At 45.0% G+C, this 21,528-nt stretch overlaps 1 protein-coding gene across 1 annotated transcript in view; it reads right to left on the bottom strand.

The window, feature by feature from the left end:
• Positions 1-21,528, bottom strand: part of LOC138299216 (E3 ubiquitin-protein ligase TRIM39-like) — a 101,226-nt gene that overhangs the window by 71,527 nt on the left and 8,171 nt on the right. Inside the window, exon 3 of the mRNA XM_069237340.1 lies at positions 20,490-20,911. Within this exon, the coding sequence (XP_069093441.1) occupies positions 20,490-20,911 (422 nt within the window). The remainder of the gene's footprint in view (positions 1-20,489; positions 20,912-21,528) is intronic.

The raw sequence follows: 21,528 nt of genomic DNA, 5'->3' as shown, positions 1-21,528 counted from the left end.
CTGGTAATCCTAATCGTCCTTTATCCGAAGACAAATTTAATGTAGCACATTTTACCCTACTGTTTCCTGGCCCACCCTTACAGACCTACAGCTGATCCAGTTCTTTAAGCAGATGCTTTGGCATAGGGACATCGAGCCCTGTAGAACAAATAGAGAGCGAGGTGGAAAATGCATCTTAGCTAGTGCAAATCTACACATCACAGAGAGGAACAGTGTCAGAATCCATCTAAACCTTTTAACCCATCTAGTGTGCCAATGAAATCCCACATCTTTATAAGATGTTGCCTCTCATCTTATTCCAGTTACTTGATGATCATCCAAATGCACATTAAATTGCCCATCTAATGGGAATAGGTTAGTTATATCCCAGTTAGGATAGAACTAGGATACCTTACCAAGTCTAATTGGTACTCTTGGGTGGACTGATTTTGGAGATTTTTCAATTATACAAGGGTGTTGTCAACATACATCGGTGCTGTATGTGTAGTGACAGCCTAGCTCTGAGCAGACATCTTACAGGTTCCACAACAATCACAAACAGGTCCAAAATGCTGTTCTTGACTCTGACTTCAGGCTTTGAGAATAACAATTTAATCAACAATCAAACGCCATCGGTTAAAGCACTATCACTATGCTCGCAATCAAAAGTGGCAAATGTTTTTTCGATGTACATCACCACTAATGCACAGTAGGATTTTTCCCATGCTAAACTGTATAGGACGCTGTGAATCACTGATTGTCCTTGTCCTGTGCCACCAAATATTTTCTTAAGACCTACTAGCACCACATTGTCTATGGGTGCAACACCATGTCCCTCTCTAGTTGTTTCACTTCAACTTTAGTAAGCTCTTACAGGATAAAGCAGAAGTGTAGTTTCTTACATCCTAGTCATACACTCTGCCCTCAACCCCACTTAGAATCATTCCTACCTGTTCATTCTACTACTAGTTTTACTCCAATATTCTGTACAGTAATGTTCTGGGAAAGCCAGCGACTGATGTAGAAAACTCATAGCCTGAAGAACTTCTGTCTTAAAACACGAAGTGGGGAGCTGTTGTCTACCCTGAACACAAAGGTATATGCAATTTGCAGAGGTGAATGATCGATAATGGAGCCGATTCTGTGCATCACTGCACTTGTACAGTTGTGCTTGCTTCGGCAATATATAATGCAGTATGCTATATGTGTTGTGAGTTGTGGAATAGCACAAGTACACCTTTTCCACTGGGTGCTGATCTCCAAACATTCACCAAGCCAATGTCCTCTGTTCACCATGCTAGGTTTTTACTCTGTACAATTTATGTCCCCAGCCCACACAATCACAGCAACTATGCAAAGAACAGCTGCAGTAACCAGGTTGTGAACAAAGTGCTCATCTACACTGGGAGGACACACATTTTTAAAACATATCTCTTTCCCAACCAGCAAGCCATAAACCAGCAGTTATCTGGAGTCTGGGTCATCCTTACCCTCTCTTATTTAGCGCAAGACACCGGCAGCTACCCAAGTCAATACCCCTCTTGCAATACTGGAGAAAGTGGCTGCATAAAACTGACCACACCACTGTTTAAGAATCATCTATCTCTTCTATATTGAAATGCATTTCCTGTACCATGAAAATAGCTATACCTAGTCTACCCGGATAAGAATGGACCTTGAACCTACTGGGATAGCTTCTGAAGCCTATAAAATTATGCAGGCGTTTAGTGCCTTGCCCCATTGTGTGCATGGTGTAAACAAATTGCTGTTGCTTTAGTCATTTATAGCTAAAGCATTCCTCTACAAACATAGCCTGCCTGGGCTCCCTAAGCCACTCCAGACCCATCTGTTGCCTGTCTCTACACTGCAAACTTCCTACTCCCCCTACTTCCTACTCCCTTCCTTTGGGTGCTTGTGTTACATTTTAACTTTTAAAATTAATTATCAAAACTATACTACTCCGTATTTGCCCAGTTACCTATTACGAGCTCAATCCACTATTGGGTATTTCCTCTTCACAGTTATTCCTCACCGAATGACCCTATGTACAAACATCAGCTTCTATAAAACAGAAGCAACCAGACTGTAAAAATAAAAGAATTAAACTCCATCACCCATTAACCCTATATCCATTGTTTAATTTTGCAGGGGACAATCCGAAAACTCAGTGCCTTGTCTCAAATACAGGGCTTATTTCACCCAAAGTCACAAAACTGCCTTTCTTAGCCATTCTATGTTCTGCCTACCAATTTGCATCCAGGGATATAGCATAAAATGTAAACTCTTGAGAGACGCAGAGCGAATTCTGTTTGCATGTTCATATTCAGAGATCATCCACAGTATAACTTCTAGAGATCTAGAAACTTATGCTACAAAACTTAGATTCAGATAATGTACAATACACCATCTTGAACATCGGAAGTTAGTCCGTTCTAAAGGATAAAAGGGGAGTTAGCTTACTAATCAGCATGAAGATCATGAATCAGGCAGCTTTCCAGGTCACAGTCCGAAAGGTGACAATTTACCATACAAGATCAGATTTGGTCCTTTGTTTTCAATTTTGCTCACCCACCTGGTTACTTACAAATATAGCATTTTTGACAAGCAGGTGGGATTAAATAAGTATTTCCTTTTACTTGTTTTATTATTAAAAATCATTACAGGAGGCGGCCTGGGGCGTGGGTTCCAGGGTTGGGTCATAGGGTGCTCGCTGTGGGGCGCTTTGTTACTGATAGTAATGATTACTGTTCAGCGTGTCAGTGTTCTCTGTGTCAATTGTACGATATTGCATGGCGCCATGCTTGAAGGGGCGGGATTGTGACCTACTTTGTGTTCGTTTTGCAATAAAACTAATAACGTTCTTCATTAAAAAAAAAAAAAAAATTACAAATGTAGGTCTAGATTTCTACACCTTTCATAGCATCCATCATGGTTCACAATATCTTCACTCACCATACCATTAAGAGATGAAAAATGTGTTGTCAGCATAATGCCAAAATCTTTACACTAAATATCCAAAAGGTACCTGCTGAGTTTCTGTATATTCAAAATCACACACTATTCTAAATCTATAAAACTGGTAATATTTTAATTAGCGCCACCGGTAAGCGGGGGTATCACTCAATCACGGTGTGTCTATACTAAAGAAGTGCTAAAAACAGGACGTTATCTTTGGAAGACTGGAATGGCTGGTTGACTTTGATGACTTAGCAAAATGTAGCACTGAAGTTCAAACCTGGCAGGAAAAGGTTGTCTTTTGGTAATTATAGTGCAGCACAATATCTAGTTAATCAGTTCAACTTTCACCATTAATCAATCAACTTTCACTCCATCCTCTGATTGATTATGGAAAGGAAGTGCTAAAAACAACACTTTTTTTCCAGTAAACTGAAATCGCTGGTAAAGGCTGATGATTGACCAAAGCACAACATAGAACCTTAAGCATGACAGTAAAAACCAATCCTTCTTAGCTCTTTGTAGACAAACTGCAGTGCAGTTTCTAATCATATGGCAAAGCAGCATACGTCCTGGGCATTTACTGCCTATCGCCGATAACTGATGCAAAAAAGAAAAAGAAAAGAGAAAAAGAAGACACTGCAGAATCCAATCAAAAAAATCTAAATATGAACAGATTTGAGGTTAATGCCAAAGCAAGTCATTATTTCTAGTTTGAGAGTCCATATTTGCTACTTTTTTCCAAGCAAACTGTTTAATGCTGATTACCCTCACAATTGTTTACTTCTTGAATTGCCACATTCATGTATTTTACCAGCCTCCAAATCAACTGTGAGTCAGTCTCATGTAAACATCCAGTAATAGCTTTATCAATAGTGCAAGTTCCAATTCTAATATGGTCTGCAGATGCTTCTTTGGAAGGTCCAATAAGCACAGACACATACAGAGGACAAGTGTAGATGTCTCTAGTCAGTACCCGCATCTTCTGCAGCATTTATATGACACTGAGCTTTGCAAGTTTCATCCGGCATTAAAGGGGAAGAGTGGACCACAAAGAAACCTGAATTTCAAATACTTTGTAATCTTCTGGTTTCAGTGACTTGCCTAAACACTGCTGTGGCAAGAGACGAATGTGACACCTCTGATAGGTCCTCAATGTTATTTCCAAACTCGGTGTTAATTGCAGCAATCCGGGCCAGATTCTTAAATGTCCTATATGTTCGGTTGTTATTCTAGTCGTGGTTTAGCACCACCTCCGTGTATTTTATCCAAATTAGGAATGCTGTCGATTATATGAATTTTTGGTTGTCCATATAATGCTTGACATATTTAGTTGTTTAAAGAATCTGGGGCCAATTATTTCATTTTAGATAGTATTTTGTGAACTAAAGATCTGCAATTACTGCAAGACTGATTAGGCGGTATTCCAGTCTAAGTTGACTATTTGGAGGAGTACTGCTTGACAGATCAAACAAACCTTGTTGCTGCCAAGAAGATTTTCTTTATGAAGCTTTACCCCACATTTGCGTGAGCCAGAGGTTACAGCTAAAATAAATTTCACCCTGAATAACTCCATAATAGACATGGACTTCGGATTATTTAAACCATGTAAATGTTTCCTTAGATGATGCTGCAAATACCTTGTGTGACCTTGAATAGCTTGCAGCAGACTATTTAAGCTTTGTGTTCGATACTGTCACACACCCAGATATAAATATCAAACAGTTAGTGCTATATTTGTTCCTCCAATCTACCACATATGTCTGCAGGCTGATTTTCCAAAGTACACTATCTTGGTTTTATTCGGGTTCATTTACCTCATTTCAACTGTAAAGACTCATTAATGCCCTTTGTATCCAACTAAGGAGTGATCAGGTAGAACAGTATCCTCTGCATACTGAAGAGCAGGTGTATAAATTACTTGGCTTCGGAAGAAAAGTTCCTGACTTGTTAAGGGAGATTTAGTAATCTAAAAAGTGTACAAGTTAAAAAAAAAAAAAAAAGAAAAAGGGCAGGAGAGCAAGAACTGAGCCTTGCTCGAGTCCCCGGTTTGTTGGTATTTTTCTGGAAACTGTGGAGCCACTTTCAAGCATAGAGTCACGTGTATCAAAGTACTGTTTTGCATTTCTTAAATAGTGAATTTTAAGAAATCGCTATTTAAGAAATGCAAAATGGTATGCAAGAAAATAGCGATTCCCTAATAGCGATTCCCACAGAATCGCAATTGCTATTAGGGAATCGCTAATAAGAAATGCCACTCCATTCATTCCTATTGCTAATGTTTTAGAATTTCCTTAATTTGCGATTTCTTATTACAGAATTGCAAATTAGGAAATGCAAAGGGTGCTGAGGGCCTAAGGCCCACCCTCTGAAGCACCCCAAAATTTAATTGTGCACATGTGAAGTGCACACATGCCCTAGGATGGCACTTTTAAAAACACATTTTAATGCATTTTTTAAAATTGCACCTTACCCCCAACTTGCAGTTGGTGGTGACTGCATTTCCTAAATGTCCAGTTCACATTTAGGAAATGCTTGATACATGTGCATAGGGAATCGCAAACAGGAATTCCCTATTTGCGGTTTCCTACTTAGGGAATTGCAATTCCTAGTGGAATTTTGCAATTTGCACCGTTTGCGAATGGAAAACAGTTCATCTAGTACATCTGGCACTTAATCCTCCCCCAGATGTTGGTATAAAACTGACGAATAGCAGTGAATAAAGAGGCAGGAATGCCCTAGCCAGATAGAGTGAACAGAGCTGTCCTATGGAGGAATCTATCAAGTGTGACGTTATAATAAAAATAGCAGGGATATTGTAGGAGGCTGGCTTGTAGTGGGTACCAGAGGTACTTACACCTTGTGCCAGGTCCAGTTATCCCTTATTAGTGTAGAAGAGGGGTTTCTAGCAGCTAAGGCTGATAGAAGGTAGCTTTAGCAAAGCAGCTTAGGCTGAACTAGGAGACATGTAAAGCTCCTACTATACCACTGGTGTCATATGCACAATATCATAAGAAAACACAATACACAGCTATACTAAAAATAAAGGTACTTTATTTTTATGACAATATGCCAAAAGTATCTCAGTGAGTACCCTCAGTATGAGGATGACAAATATACACAAGATATATGTACACAATACCAAAAATATGCAGTAATAGCAAAAGGAAGTATTGCAAGCAATGTAAAGTTACAATAGATTGCAATAGGATCACATGGGTATAGGGGCAACACAAACCATATACTCCAAAAGTGGAATGCGAACCACGAATGGACCCCAAACCTATGTGAGCTTGTAGAGGGTCGCTGGGACTGTAAGAAAACAGTGAGGGTTAGAAAAATAGCCCACCCCAAGACCCTGTAAGGTAGATGTAAAGTGCACCTACAACCCCCAGAGAGCACAGAAGTCATGATAGGGGGTTTCTGCAAGGAAAACCAACACCAGCAATGCAACAACAGTGGATTTCCGGACCTGAGTACCTGTAAGACAAGGGGACCAAGTCCAAGAGTCACGACAGTGTCGAGAGTGGGCAGGAGCCCAGGAAATGCCAGCTGAGGGTGAAAGGCAGCTGCCACTGGATGGAAGAAGCTTGGTGTTTTGCAAGAACGAAGAGGACTAGGAACTTCCCCTTTGGAGGATGGATGTCCCACATTGTGAAGAAGCTTGCAGAGGTGTTCCCACGCAGAAAGACCGCAAACAAACCTTGCTAGCTGCAAGGGTCGCGGTTAGGGTTTTTTGATGCTGCTGTGGCCCAGGAGGGACCAGGATGTCGCCACTTGGATGAGGAGACAGAGGGGGCGCCCAGCAAGTCAGGGAGCCCTCACAGAAGCAGGCAGCACCCGCAGAAGTACCGGAACAGGCACTTAGAAGAGGAGTGAACCGGAGTCCACGCGAAGTCACAAAAGGGAGTCCCACGATGCCGGAGAACAACTCAGAAGGTTGTGCACTGCAGGTTAGAGTGTCGGGGACCCAGGCTTGGCTGTGCACGAAGGAAATCCTGGAAGAGTGCACAAGAGCCGGAGCAGCTGCAAATCATGCGGTACCCAGCAATGCAGTCTAGCGTGGGGAGGCAAGGACTTACCTCCACCAAACTTGGACTGAAGAGTCACTGGACTGTGGGAGTCACTTGGACAGAGTTGCTGAGTTCCAGGGACCACGCTCGTCGCGCTGAGAGGGGACCCAGAGGACCGGTGATGTAGTCTTTTGGTTGCCTGCGGTTGCAGGGGGAAGATTCCGTCGACCCACGGGAGATTTCTTCAGAGCTCCTGGTGCAGAAAGGAGGAAGGCTACCCCCAGAGCATGCACCACCAGGAAACAGTTGAGAAAGCTGGCAGGATGAAGCGATACAAAAGGTTGCAGTAGTCGTCTTTGCTACTTTGTTGCGGTTTTGCAGGCGTCCTGAGCAGTCAGTGGTCGATCCTTTGGCAGAAGGTGAAGAAGGAGATGCAAAGGAACTCTGGTGAGCTCTTGCATTAGGTATCTGAAGAATTCCCCAAAGCAGAGACCCTAAATAGCCAGAAAAGGAGGTTTGGCTACCTAGTAAGGAGGATAGGCTAGTAAGAAAGGTAAGAGCCTATCAGAAGGAGTCTGACGTCACCTGCTGGCACTGGCCACTCAGAGCAGTCCAGTGTGCCAGCAACACCTCTGTTTCCAAGATGGCAGAGGTCTGGGGCACACTGGAGGAGCTCTGGGCACCTCCCCTGGGAGGTACAGGTCAGGGGAGTGGTCACTCCCCTTTCCTTTGTCCAGTTTCGCGCCAGAGCAGGGCTGGGGGATCCCTAAACCGGTGTAGACTGGCTTATGCAGAGATGGGCAGCATCTGTGCCCATCAAAGCATTTCCAGAGGCTGGGGGAGGCTACTCCTCCCCAGCCATCACACCTATTTCCAAAGGGAGAGGGTGTCACACCCTCTCTCAGAGGAAATCTTTTGTTCTGCCTTCCTGGGACTGGGCTGCCTGGACCCCAGGAGGGCAGAAACCTGTCTGAGGGGTTGGCAGCAGCAGCAGCTGCAGTGGAGACCCCGGAAAGGCAGTTTGGCAGTACCCGGGTTCTGTGCTAGAGACCCGGGGGATCATGGAATTGTCACCCCAATGCCAGAATGGCACTGGGGTGACAATTCCATGATCTTAGACATGTTACATGGCCATGTTCGGAGTTACCATTGTGATGCTATACATAGGTAGTGACCTATGTATAGTGCACGTGTGTAACGGTGTCCCAGCACTCACAAAGTCTGGGGAATTTGCCCTGAACAATGTGGGGGCACCTTGGCTAGTGCCAGGGTGCCCACACACTAAGTAAGTTTGCACCCAACCTTCACCAGGTGAAGGTTAGAAATATAGGTGACTTATAAGTTACTTAAGTGCAGCGGTAAATGGCTGTGAAATAACGTGGACGTTATTTCACTCAGGCTGCACTGGCAGGCCTGTGTAAGAATGGTCAGATCTCCCTATGGGTGGCAAAAGAAATGCTGCAGCCCATAGGGATCTCCTGGAACCCCAATACCCTGGGTACCTCAGTACCATATACTAGGTGTTAGAAATGGGGTTTTTGGTTGGCAGTCAGGTTACCCTCTGTCCAAGCAAAAGCCCTCACTCTAGTCAGGGTAAGTCACACACTATCCAAGATTATCCTGTGCCCACCCTCTGGTAGCTTGGCACGAGCAGTCAGGCTTAACTCAGAAGGCAATGTGTAAAGTATTTGTGCAATAAATCATACAATACCACCATATAGCACCACAAAAATACACCACACAGTGTTTAGAAAAAAATATAATATTTATCAGGATAATTGTAGGTCAAAAAGAATAAAGTTGCAATGGAAAATTGTAGAAATATCACAGGAAGGTGATATAAAGTGTCTTAAGTCTTTAGAATATAAACAAAGTCTCTTTCAAGCACAAGTACCTGGTTGGGAGTGGAAAAATCTCCTCAGAGGGCCACAAGAGAAGAGGTGCGTGGAAAAAGGACGTGTGCGTCGATTTCTCCCCAGCACACACGGACTTGCGTCGTTATTTTCCACGCGGGGAAGTCGGCGTCTTTTTCCGGCGCTCGGACAGTCTCTTTCTGTGGATCGCGGGGATTACCAGATGTCCCGGGTCTGTGCGTGGATTTTCCTGCTTGTTCTCCGGCTGCGCGTCGGTCTGCGGGGCGGTGCGTCGAGATTACGATCTCACGGCAGGCGTCGCGTCGATTTCTCCTCTGGATGTCGATCTGCGGGGCTGCGCGTCGAAATTACGATCTCACGGCAGGCGTCGCGTCGATTTCTCCTCCAGAGGTCGGGCGGCGTTGTCCTTGCGGGGCCGTGCGTCGGATCTTCGATCGTCCCAAGAGCGTCGCGTCGATCAGCGTCGGAGTGCGGCGTTTTTCTCGCCGCGAAACAAGCTGTGCGTCGAAATTTTCGCCGCACGGAGCGTCCAAGTAAAAGAGGGAAGTCTTTTTGGTCCTGAGACTTCAAGGAACAGGAGGCAAGCTCTATCCAAGCCCTTGGAGAGCACTTTCACAGCCAGACAAGAGTTCAACAAGGCAGCAGGGCAACAGCAAGGCAGCAGTCCTTTGTAGAAAGCAGGCAGGTGAGTCCTTTGAGCAGCCAGGTAGTTCTTCTTGGCAGGATGTATGTTCTGGTTCAGGTTTCTTCTCCAGCAAGTGTCTGATGAGGTAGGGCAGAGGCCCTGTTTTATACCCAAATGTGCCTTTGAAGTGGGGGAGACTTCAAAGAGTGGCTAAGAAGTGCACCAGGTCCCCTTTCAGTTCAATCCTGTCTGCCAGGGTCCCAGTAGGGGGTGTGGCAGTCCTTTGTGTGAGAGCAGGCCCTCCACCCTCCCAGCCCAGGAAGACCCATTCAAAATGCAGATGTATGCAAGTGAGGCTGAGTACCCTGTGTTTGGGGTGTGTCTGAGTGAATGCACAAGGAGCTGTCAACCAAGCCCAGCCAGACGTGGATTGTAAGGCACAGAAGGATTTAAGTGCAAAGAAATGCTCACTTTCAAAAAGTGGCATTTCTAGAATAGTAATATTAAATCCGACTTCACCAGTCAGTAGGACTTTGTATTACCATTCTGGCCATACTAAATATGACCTTCCTGCTCCTTTCAGATCAGCAGCTGCCACTTCATCAGTGTATGAGGGCAGCCCCAATGTTAGCCTATGAAGGGAGCAGGCCTCACAGTAGTGTGAAAACGAATTTAGGAGTTTTACACTACCAGGACATATAACTACACAGGTACATGTCCTGCCTTTTACCTACACAGCACCCTGCCCTAGGGGTTACCTAGGGCACACATTAAGGGTGACCTATATGTAGAAAAAGGGGAGTTCTAGGCTTGGCAAGAACTTTTAAATGCCAAGTCGATGTGGCAGTGAAACTGCACACACAGGCCTTGTAATGGCAAGCCTGAGACAAGGAGAAGGGGCTACTTAAGTGGGTGGCACAACCAGTGCTGCTGGCCCACTAGTAGCATTTAATTTACCAGCCCTATGCACATAGAGTGCACCTTACTAGGGACTTATAGGTAAACTAATAGTCCAATCAGGTATGATTCCAGGTTACCATGTTTTAGGGGAGAGAGCATATGCACTTTAGCCCTGGTTAGCAGAGGTAAAGTGCGCAGAGTCTATAAACCAGCAAAAACAGTGTCCAAAAAGCGGAGGGAGGCAGGCAAAAAGTTAGGGGTGACAACACTAAGGCTGTCAGGTCTAACACTAGGGAATTACATGGGTGTTCCAGTATGCCAATGTGAATTGGTGAAATTGGTCACTAGCCTGTTAGTGACAATTTGGAAAGCAAAGAGAGAGCATAACCACTGAGGTTCTGGTTAGCAGAGCCTCAGTGAGACAGTTAGTCATCACACAGGGAACACATACAGGGCACACACTTATGAGCACTGGGGCCCTGCCTGGCGGGGTCCCAGTGACACACAGACTAAAACAACATATATACAGTGAAATATGGGGGTAACATGCCAGGCAAGATGGTACTTTTCTACAGATATATATTGATGTTCCTTGAGTAAGGGGTTTTTGAACCAATAGGCTGATGCCCAAAATGTTGTCTAGCGTCCCTGATCCGGTCGTAAACCGGTTTGATGGACCAATAAAATCTTTGCGCTGTATGCCCAGTCCTCTAGCTTATCTAAATTACTTGCCTGCATAAACTTTTGCTTCGCTGTTTAATAGTGCAATGGTTCTGCATGTGTCGGGAACAGTTTCCATTGCTAGAGATGCCTTGTGCATCTGCATCAATGGCAACTTCCATTTCTCCCAATCTTTTTTGAAAGCTGAAGGAGGTACTATTAGACCATGGAGCACTATTACGCCAGGAAGAATGGATGGCTGATATGATCATGTACTTTGTTATTCCCGGGGTTGTATCATGGAGTACACAAAAATTCCCCTCCTCAGATCCGCTTGCTCAAGTCCGCTGATTAACGTCCAAGATTGCTTTGCATCATAAGTCGCAGGCCACGTATTGACGTCATGCTATCTATGGGACACAAAAATTTATTTTTTCTTTCCAATGTTTTTCCTTGTATTCTAATCTTAGACTTTTCAATTCTAATTTTGATGAATGTGTTCCTAACTGGGCAAAAGGTGATAAAGCTCTTTTTTTCCATTGATCTCAGCTCATCTGAAAGCCAAGAGTATTTGACAATCTTACTGCGAGAGCATGCTTAATCTACTTTTTGTAAATTTATTTTCTTTGGTTACACAAAAATCAACCACGGTTGTGCAAAATTTTCACAGTATGTAATGAGATTCTCATGGCCGAGAATGCATATGTTTATATGATAGTTATAAGAAATGTAGATGTCTCCAGTATTGTTACGTTCCTTCCGAGTGTTGGCTCCACCTCAATCTTCCTTCAGAGGCAGTGGGCTTCATGCTGTCGTTGAATTTAAGTCCGCTTTTAAACTTAGTAACTTGAGGCAAATTGTAGGAAAGTACCCTCTTTTCTTGACATGGTTACTGCCATTTTCTGCCTGTTGTCAGTTTGTTCGTGTCTACTGGGATCCTGCTAAACAAGACACCAGTGGTTATGCTCTCTCCCTTAAAACCTGGTACCTTGTACCACTTTCACCCCACATTTGGCATACTGATACCTCCATAGAAGTCCCTAGTATATGGTACATAGGTACCCAGGGCATTGGGGTACCAAGGGATCCCCATGGGCTGCATCAGGTGTTATGCCACCCATGGGGAGCCCAGGCCATTGCAGCCTCTGTGAAAGAATGCATGCACCCTTTTCACAATAGGTCACTGCACCAGGTCACTTTAAGTCACCCCTATGGCAGGCCCTCCTAGCCGAGAGGGCAGGGTGCAAGTACCTGTGTGTGGGGTGCCCCCATGAACGCCAGTGCATTTTCATGGACTTTGTGAGTGCGCAGACGCCATTGTGTGTGTGTGTGTGTACTGGACATAGGTCACTGCCTATGTCCAGCTACATAATGGTAACTCCGAACCTAGGCATGTTTGGTATAAATCGTGTCGGAATCATACTCAAATACTGTTGCCAGTATTGGAAGCATGATCCCATGCACTCTTGGGGCTCCTTAGAGGACTCCCAGCATTGCTCCTACCAGTCTTCCAAGGTTTCCCAGGCAGCCCCAGCTGCTGCCACCCTTCAAACAGGTTTCTGCCCTCCTGCTGCTTTAACAGCTCAAGCCCAGAAAGGAGGAACAAAGGATTTTCTTTGGGAGAGGGGGAAGTAACACCTTCTCCCTTTAGAAATATGTGTTACATGGTTTGGGAGGTGCTTTGAAGGGCACATTTGGTGCCCTCCATTCATAAACCAGTCTACACCGGTTCAGGGACATCCAGTCCCTGCTCTAGCACGAAACTGAACAATGGAAAGGGGAGTGACCACTCCCTTGTCCAGCACCACCCCAAGTGTGGTGCCCAGAGCTCCTCCACAGGGTCCATGGGTTCTGTCATACTGAATCCAAGGTTGGCAGGGACTTCTAGGAGCATCTCAGTGGCCAGGCAGGTGACATCAGAGCCCCCTCCTGATAGGTAGTCATCTGGCTAGGTGACCAATCCCCCTTTCAGGGCTATTTGGGGTCTCTGTCTTGGGTGGATCCTCAGATTCAGCTTTCAAGATTCGAGTAGGACTCCTCTGCAAACTTACTCTGACTTCTAGCTACTGGAACCGCGACTGGGCCAGGAACCGACAATCTGCCTCTACGAAGAAGACTCTTCTTGCAACATTGTTTCCATGGCTCCTTTAGCTTCTGCAACATTTCCCTAGCTGTGCATCCTCTGAGGGTGGCAAGTCTTCAGTCTGCCTCAAAAGGAAGAAGGAATCTCCCTTGGAGCGAAGGAGTCACTCCCCTGCATCCGCAGGCACCTGCTGCAATGACGACGAGCTGCGTGGATCTCCTCATCTTGAGCTGCGTGGATCCTGCATCATGGGTGGTGGTCTAGAGTAGTCCTCTGGGTCCTCTCTGACAGCTGTCCCACTTTGGTAGAGGCAAGCCCTTGCCTTCCCACCCAGGACAGTACCCCTGTGCACTGAGTCTCTTGCCTCTAAGGAAACTTCAGGCTATCTGCAGATCCAATCCTCAGCACTCCTTCCTGTAGCGCATATCCCTCTGCATGGTTCTCCTGCTGCGTGGGACCCTTCTTCTGTGTGCTACGTGGGCTTCTTCTGCAACTTCTGAGTCCCCGTCCTGTGGGACCACTGTGGGTGCTGCCTCCACTCCTGTGGGCTCCCTGTTGCTGAGGGTCCCCTCTAACTCCACCTCCCGGGTTGATTCCTCCTGGGCCTTACTTGGTACCCGGCAGCACTACTTTCCCACTAACCGTGAATTTGCCAAGGCTTGTTGGTGGAATTCCTACACTGACACCCGTCTGCAATCTTCCTTCCAGCGTGGGCCATCTTCAGCATCCCTCAGGAACTCTTCCCCGGCTCCAGGGCTGCAGTGCTGACCTTCTCTTCATCACCGTCAACCACTTCCTGCAAGTACAGCTGGGTGGGTAGTAGCTCCTACTCCTCCCAGACTCCACTGTGACTCTTGGACTTGGTCCCCTCTCTCCACAGGTCTTTCTCTCCAGGAATCCACTGTTGATTTCTTGCAGTCTTGTCTGGGTGACTTCTTTTATTCCTTTTGGGTGGTCTGGGGAAATTCCTGTGATTTATTCATGCTTTTCTGGTCGCTGGGGGTTTACTTGCCTCTGTGGTTTTCTAGTACTCCCAGCTCCCCTTTACACATTCCACTTACCTAGGTGGGGGTCCTGTGTTAGCATTCAATTTTTTTTTTGTATATGGTTTGGGTTCCCCCTAAGGTCACTATTGGTTATTTGCATATGCATTGTTTTCTAACCTTTTCTATGCCTAGTGAATATAATTAGTATAATTACTTACCTACTATTGGACGGTTGCTCTTCTAGTATCTTGTGGTACTGTGGTCCAAAAATAAAGGTCCTTTAATTTTGTAAAACTGAGTGTTTTCTTTCATGTGTTTAAGTGCTGTGTGACTACAGTGGTTTTGCATGAGCTTTGCATGTCTCTTAGATAATAAGCCTTGGCTGCTCATCCACAGCTACCTCTAGAGAGCCTGGCTTCTAGACACTGCCTACACTTCACTAATAGGGGGTACCTTGGCCTGGTATAAAGTGTAAGTACCCCCCACACACCAGGCCAGCTTCCTACACCAATGACTACTCATTTTGTAAAATTATGGAAAAGGAGTTAATTCTCTGCAGTAGAAAAGGTGTTACCAGTGTGTAATCTAACAAATGTAGTACTTTCCCTGCAGGACGTGTAAAGTCGGGCCACGATGCCAGGTGAAAAATGACCATTTAACATACCCAGTACACTGTGGTTTGGTTATCATGTTTGAAATTTTCCAAGACACAATATTTTATTTAACATGTTTCTGTCAAATCGGGTCTAGAGCTTAAATTAAATCTCTGGACAAAATTAACTCTACATTAACATTTCCTGATTGCGATCAAATAAAGCTGCTTGTGTTGATTACTTTTGCAGAGCCTTCAGTGTTATACAGATATTACACAGAATAACTCATAAGTAAGTAAATTATTTGAATTTTAGATCAGTGACTAGAATATAGTCATGATCCATTGTGATTGCTGTCCAAGAGCAATATCGCCTTTTAGTAGTAAAATGTTGCCAAACCCCCAGAGCGCCCACTTTTGTCGGACAACTTTGCCACTGGTTTTATCCTAGCAGTAAAGTTATTTAGAGGATGTTCTTCCTTTGTCTAAGTAACCTGTATAAACAAATATTGTACGAACTCACAACGTTTTGTAGCTCCAGGTTTGTTACTAATTAGTAAATCCCAGTAATGCTTTTACGATCTTCATAGAGAGTAGGCCTGGGAGCCAAGCCCAATCGTCCGTGGCTTTTGTCTTCTCATCGGAGCATCACACTGCATAGTCCTTCTTCATGTTGCTGATGTGCGATGGAAGTATTTGTTGAATGTGATTGAACCAATAGTATTTCTAAGGACTGGGGAACATTTCAAGACTTTCAAGCTTTCGAAACGTCTTGTATATACATTAGTACATACCTTCTTTGTGGGCTTAAAGTCCGCCCACTGCTTTCATTTTTTTTTTTTTTGTGCCTTTAAAAAAAAAAAAAAAAAACTTTGCTTGCTAGTGGGCAGTCTTTCCTCTTTGTCCCACGTTTTGGCTTTTAATTTCTCCCACAGAGCAGGGACTAATTACTGTATCTTTATGCTCTGGTTGTGTAGAGGACTATTTTATTATTTATTATCTGTTACTGTTTGCCTGTGTTCAGCTTTGGCGTCCATAGCTTTCACCATTGTTTTACTGAAGTTTGCAGATCGGCATGTCTTTGCTTCTTTTTAGTTTTTTAAGGCACTGGGGGACAGCCGAAGCGGAGACTCGAATCTGGTTCCCTGGATCCAAAGTCAGCAGCTCTGGATGTTATGCCATATCCTTTCTCCAAGACAATCAGCATTTTTGGGGGTTTTATCTGCATTTCCCTCACTGAGTCCCCTTCCTCCCTTTTGTTTCCCTGAACGGCCTCCATGAGCTCATGGGAAGGGCGTTCCCTTAATTACACAGAAAAGTGCTGTGAGGAGGTGAGTGCTGGCGATCTGGATAGCGCTTTACTCCATTTAAAAGCCCCAATGCAAGGACAGTACTCCTCTAATACAGAGCGTATCAGAAACTCAGGGTACGAGACTGAGTATTTAAAGTGAAAGCACTTGTTCTGCTGCTGGCGCGAATGCCAATGCAACGCAACTAGATATACTAGAGACTCGGGAATCCTATTAAATGAAGCCATATTTTATGGGAGCGATGGAAAAGAGACTGTAAGGAATTGGAAGAGGAGGACTGGGCGCAGGGATTGTGTTTTTTTTTTTTTCCCAGCCGAAGTGACTATTCCAGCATCCCTCAAATTAATACAAATTAAAATACTACATAGGGTATATTACATAAGGTCTCTGCTCTTTAAGATACGGAAGGCAGCAAATGACAAATGCCTACGGGGATGTTGGGAGTGAAGGAACATTTTATCTCACGTTGTGGAGCTGCCCCTGGTTTGCCAGATTCTGGGAGGAAGTGGGAAGGACCCTGGGAGGCGTAAAAGAGACTAGCATTGAAATGACGCCGGAGTCAATGATACTGGGGGTATGGGGCCACACCGAGCACACAAGATATAAAAAAACGACTAATTAATTTAGGTGGCATGATTGCAAAAAAGGACATAGCCAGGAGATGGGGATCTGGGATAGCACAGAGTCACGATGAATGGAGGGAGGGCATGGATAGATGTTGAATACTGGAAAGAGAAATATACAGAGATAGAGGTAATGAAAATAAATACAAAACGATATGGGGGAACTGGGAGACGGAATGAGCCAAAGCGGTCCAAGGAACAACTGTGATATTGGAAACAGTGACGGAAGGAGAAAAGAGAGCTAGAACAACCCCATTGAGACAAAAGGAGGATCTGAAGAAGTAAAGAGGGTAGGACAGGAAAGTTATGTATCCACAACACAACACAGGTCTTTTGGGGACTCCCATCAGGCGTATGTTATGTCGCCTGGACCGGCTTTCGGCATCCTCCACTTTTACGGCCAGAGTTCTCATTTCGTTGTTCATGAGTGCAAGTTTCTGAGTGAGTGCTTTCACCTTCAGGGTCATCTCACTCATCATTTCTTCTGTTGCTTTAACTCAATCTTTCAACTTTTTGTGGTCTTCCTATAGGAGACCTATCTCCCCCGCAAGCGTTGCAATTTGATTCTCCAAGGCAGTCTTTGATTCCTGTATAGCCGCCAGGATCACTTTGGCGTGCTTCAGTTCCTCCAGCCGTCTCACTCGTAACATCCCTCGGGGAGGGCCCGGCTGACATATCTTTACCAATCCTTTGTTACCCCCCCCATCTTCACCTGGGAGGGCGAGGGAGCAAGTGTCCACCCCGGAGTTCCCAATCTTCACAGTCTTTCAGTTGCTGCTGCTTAATCACTTATCCGTGCTGTTTCCGCTGCAGTACTTGAGCGCGTTCATTCACTCTCCCACCTGCTCCATCCCGCTGTGTGTGTTCCCCAGCGTCCCTTTATTGTGCTATGCTTCTATAGTGTTGACTGCCGCTGTTCTCTGCCACCCACTTGCCGGCCAATTAGTGGGGCTCTCCAATTTCTCACGTGCTGTCTAGACATCTGGGGCCATCCATGCCTCTCCAGTAGTCTATCTCTCCTCCACCCTCCGGTATCCGGAGATTATATGGGCCTCGGACAGTGCCCCCAACTTCCGGGCCTCGTGTAGTTACTTCATGGGCTCGTCCCGCTACTCCTCTGTTCGGTGTCTCAGGGTACCTCCTTTGCTTGTTTACTTTACTTTAGTTTATGGGTCCTGTGATAGATGGCAGAAGACTCTGTGTCCAATCCTGCGTCAGGTCCAAGCTAGTCTCAGTTTTGATGCCCAGAGTCAGGATCTTCCTATATCGTGGCTGCTCCCTGAGTGAGCTGCTCCATCTCTGGGTTTTGTGGCCCCTCGTGGCAGGACCGTCCCGTTTCTCTCCAGTGTCTCCAGGCCTAGGGTGCTCCCTCACCCCCTCTCTGTGCTCTTTAGCGCGGAGCGCGGCAATGGGGTCTGCCTTCTCCCGCCTCCGGATCCACCACTGTCTCAGGGCAGTGCTAGTGTCTTCAAGGTCTTTATTGGCCGGGCCGCAAAAGGTCTTCACGGGCATCCATCTATTTTTGTCTTCTCCGCACTCCACACACCCCCGTGTATCCCCTCGGGCCTGTCCCTCGTGCCCCCAGAAAGTGGAAAATAGGAAATGGTGGGCGTTGTGATCTCCCGCTCCCGGACTCACTGCCCTTCCGTTGAATTGGTGGACTGCCCCAGGTTTTTCCTGCCCCCCCCCCCCACTCCCATTGGGCGCCGGAATGCTTCCTCTCCTCGGCACAGACGGGCAGGGTGTGTGCGAGGCCGTCACAGAGCAGCCTTCCGCAAAATCCACTGGCGCCCCCTTTCACCGCTGCGCTTCCGTCTTCATCTGCACCTCTGGTTCCCCCGGTCTCCGGGGGGCCAGGATCTCATCTGTGGGATCGGGTTGGTGCCCCACAGATCGGGACACGGCAGCAGGAGCTCCAGACTACGTGTCCGACTCGGCCACGCCCCCCAGCATTTCACTCTTTGGTGTGAGGATTAAACAGCTTTCTGCAACATGCACACTGGGGCAACATTTACAGGTCTATGCCCTAACTCTGATAGCAACGAAACAGGTGATAAAACTTGCAACCGTTATGAGGATAATTCTGTAAAACGATGTCATTCAGCGGAAAAGTCTTAGCAAGGGGGAGGGGAAGAGAGAGAGAAAGAGAGAGAGAAACAGAGACAGACAGACTCTCTCTGCAGGTACTGTTGCACTCAAATTGCCAGAATAACTCACTCCGAAATTAATGAGGTAGCAGTAGAGGGTTTAGAATTCGGAAACACTATGAAACAAAAGTAATCATACACAGTAAGGTCATTACCCACTCAGAGCTATTAGTTTTAAAGAGTTGGGAGACTTTATTTCTATACATAAAAGGTTGGGAGACTTTATTTCTATACATAAAAGGCGTGGCAGTTAATGTAAAGAAAACCAAGGACAGATGGGATTAGAGATGGGACCACCACACAGTTCCAAGTCATTAAGGCTTTGCCAATATGCACAACAGCCTATGCGTTAAGCCTTGCCAACGACACTGCAATAGACTTCAGGTCACATTCTCAGTATTGACGACTATACAGTCGGTCTTTCAATGGTTGGTTAATTACCCACACTGCTTTACAACATAGCTTAAAGATATTGGCAAAGCGAATAGCTCTGGCTAAACACTTATAAGGTTCCAAAAGCTAGACCTACTGGCTATGCCAATGCTTGATTTGGTTTAAATCTCGATATTTATCAGTACCTCTGTGCAACGGGGGAGGATATTTGCTCTCGATTTGTAGACATGTTCTATATCCCAATTCAGAAATGTATTTGCTGAATCATGATTAAAATTACAGTCTCTGAAAATTGTATTCTAATCTGTTCTTCTGGATTTCTGTTCGGATAAGTTTTGACTTGAAATAAATTCAACTACTTCAAAGTGACTTGATTTGATTCCTGACATTGCAGGTACTGTAGCAAAGAGATGTAAAAGAGAGCCTTGATTTTAAATATCATGGTCATAGACTTACTTTCAGTTTGCTCAATGGGATTGGCGCTACAAGCGCCTTAGTGCCCAATATCTGTGTATGAATGGTTAGAAACTCACACTGAGTTTCTTGGTTCTCTACAGGCTTGGACTTCTGAACTCTACTGTAATCCTCTTTTGGAGGGCCAGTTGATCTAATTTTTATATTCTTGTCCGCAGCATTATACTGTTGACTGATGCGATCAGTTTTTCCGACTTCGATATGCCAGAGATATTAGTGCTTAAACTTGTTGTAATTGAGTCAAGGAAGGTTTTACCTCCTTTGTTGCTGGAGGAATCATGTCAATGCTTAAGCTTGATCCCTTGGTGTAGAATTAAAGAACTGGGCTGTACACACACAAAACATTAAAATACAGTTAAGTACCTTAGGCAGTAACTCTTTCCTTCTTGGAAAGGAAGAAAAAGAAAAACATTTACAACACCAAAATTTAGACTTGTTATTTACAGCTTTATAAATGTTTCAACACCGGTAAACACATACCCTGTAGTACTTGCCAACCTTCAATGCCTGCTGGACTCAGTATGGGTGGGAGGATGCTGACACGCCAAATTTACAGAGCATATACTCTTGGACTTACTCTCTGCACTACTGCCAACTAAATATTAAAAACTTCTGTGCCTCATCACTACTCAAAAGGACCAAAGTGTGATATTGATCGAAGACCTACCACAAAAATATCCTGCATTCTCCACTACACATTGGGCGTTTCATTCCATTCCATAGCTGTCACAAACAAACTTGGCATTGATGAATAACCTTAGAGACCCACCGCTTGAGCACTATGGTCGCAGGCCAGTTCCACAAGCAGTCCATACTCTAAATTCACTTCTGCTAGGGAACTTTCGGTTCAAAGTAATGAATGATCGATGACGTACCTTGTACTCCTGAGCTGCCTCTGCTATAGGAACCATAGTGTGGGGCCGGTGCTGCCGAGACTCCCGACAAACAACACATATGGCTTCTTTATCTTGTATGCAGAACAGCTTCAGCTTCTCATCGTGTTCCTCACATATATTTCCCTCCTGGACTTTCATCAGGTTTAGCGGAAGCTTTTTGGCTATTTCGACCACATTGGCTAGCTGTCTGTTAGGGCGAAAAATGTTCACTGAAGATATTTCTCTGCACTGAGGACATGGGAAGTTTGTAGTCAGGCCCTTCCAACAACAAGTGATACAGGAAATGCAGAAGTTGTGTCCACACTCTATCAACACTGGGTTCTTGAAATATTCCAGACATATGGAACAGGTCGCTTCTTCTCTCAGACTTTGCAGTTGCTTCACTTCAGCCTCACTTCGTGCTAAGAATGAAAAACAAGGTAATGAGATAAAACAAACCCATACAAACCATGGTGCAGACAGGGCACGGTCAGCTCAACCTTATTCCACATAACCCATTTATTTGCTCTACTCTAAAGCCATTTGCCTGACCCAAAGGTATCTGTTAAATAGTTGTAAACGGTTCAAACTGTGCTGACAGAGGAAGTTGCTGAATGAAGAGAACAAGCTTAAAGTCTAGTCTCAATGATTCTGAAGCAGTAAGTAAAATGAGGAGCTGGCAGGAGCCAACAGAACTGCCTACCAAAAGCACTGCTGCACCTTGAGCCCATGGAGAAAAGCCTAAGTTGCTGTCTTTGTTATTACAGCAATGGGTACATATCACTGGAGAATTACCGAGATTGCGTTAGCTTTGAGTGAAGTACAATAGGTGTATTCTGGGAGAAACGCTACTCAAAAAAATGGTTTGGGATGCAGAACTTTAACAAGCAATGAATGCCTTGCACCTGCTGTTAGAAGCTTTAGTATCATATTAACTCATAAGTTTCTAAACAATGTTCTTAGATTCCACAAGAACCTTAGATCCTTCAACTTTCAAACATTCAAAACTGCTAATTACTGTCCATTCTTTTACTATGCG

This window comes from Pleurodeles waltl, chromosome 6 (assembly GCF_031143425.1).
Source record: "Pleurodeles waltl isolate 20211129_DDA chromosome 6, aPleWal1.hap1.20221129, whole genome shotgun sequence".
Classification (NCBI taxonomy): domain Eukaryota; kingdom Metazoa; phylum Chordata; class Amphibia; order Caudata; family Salamandridae; genus Pleurodeles; species Pleurodeles waltl.
This window is presented reverse-complemented; position numbering and strand designations above follow the sequence as displayed.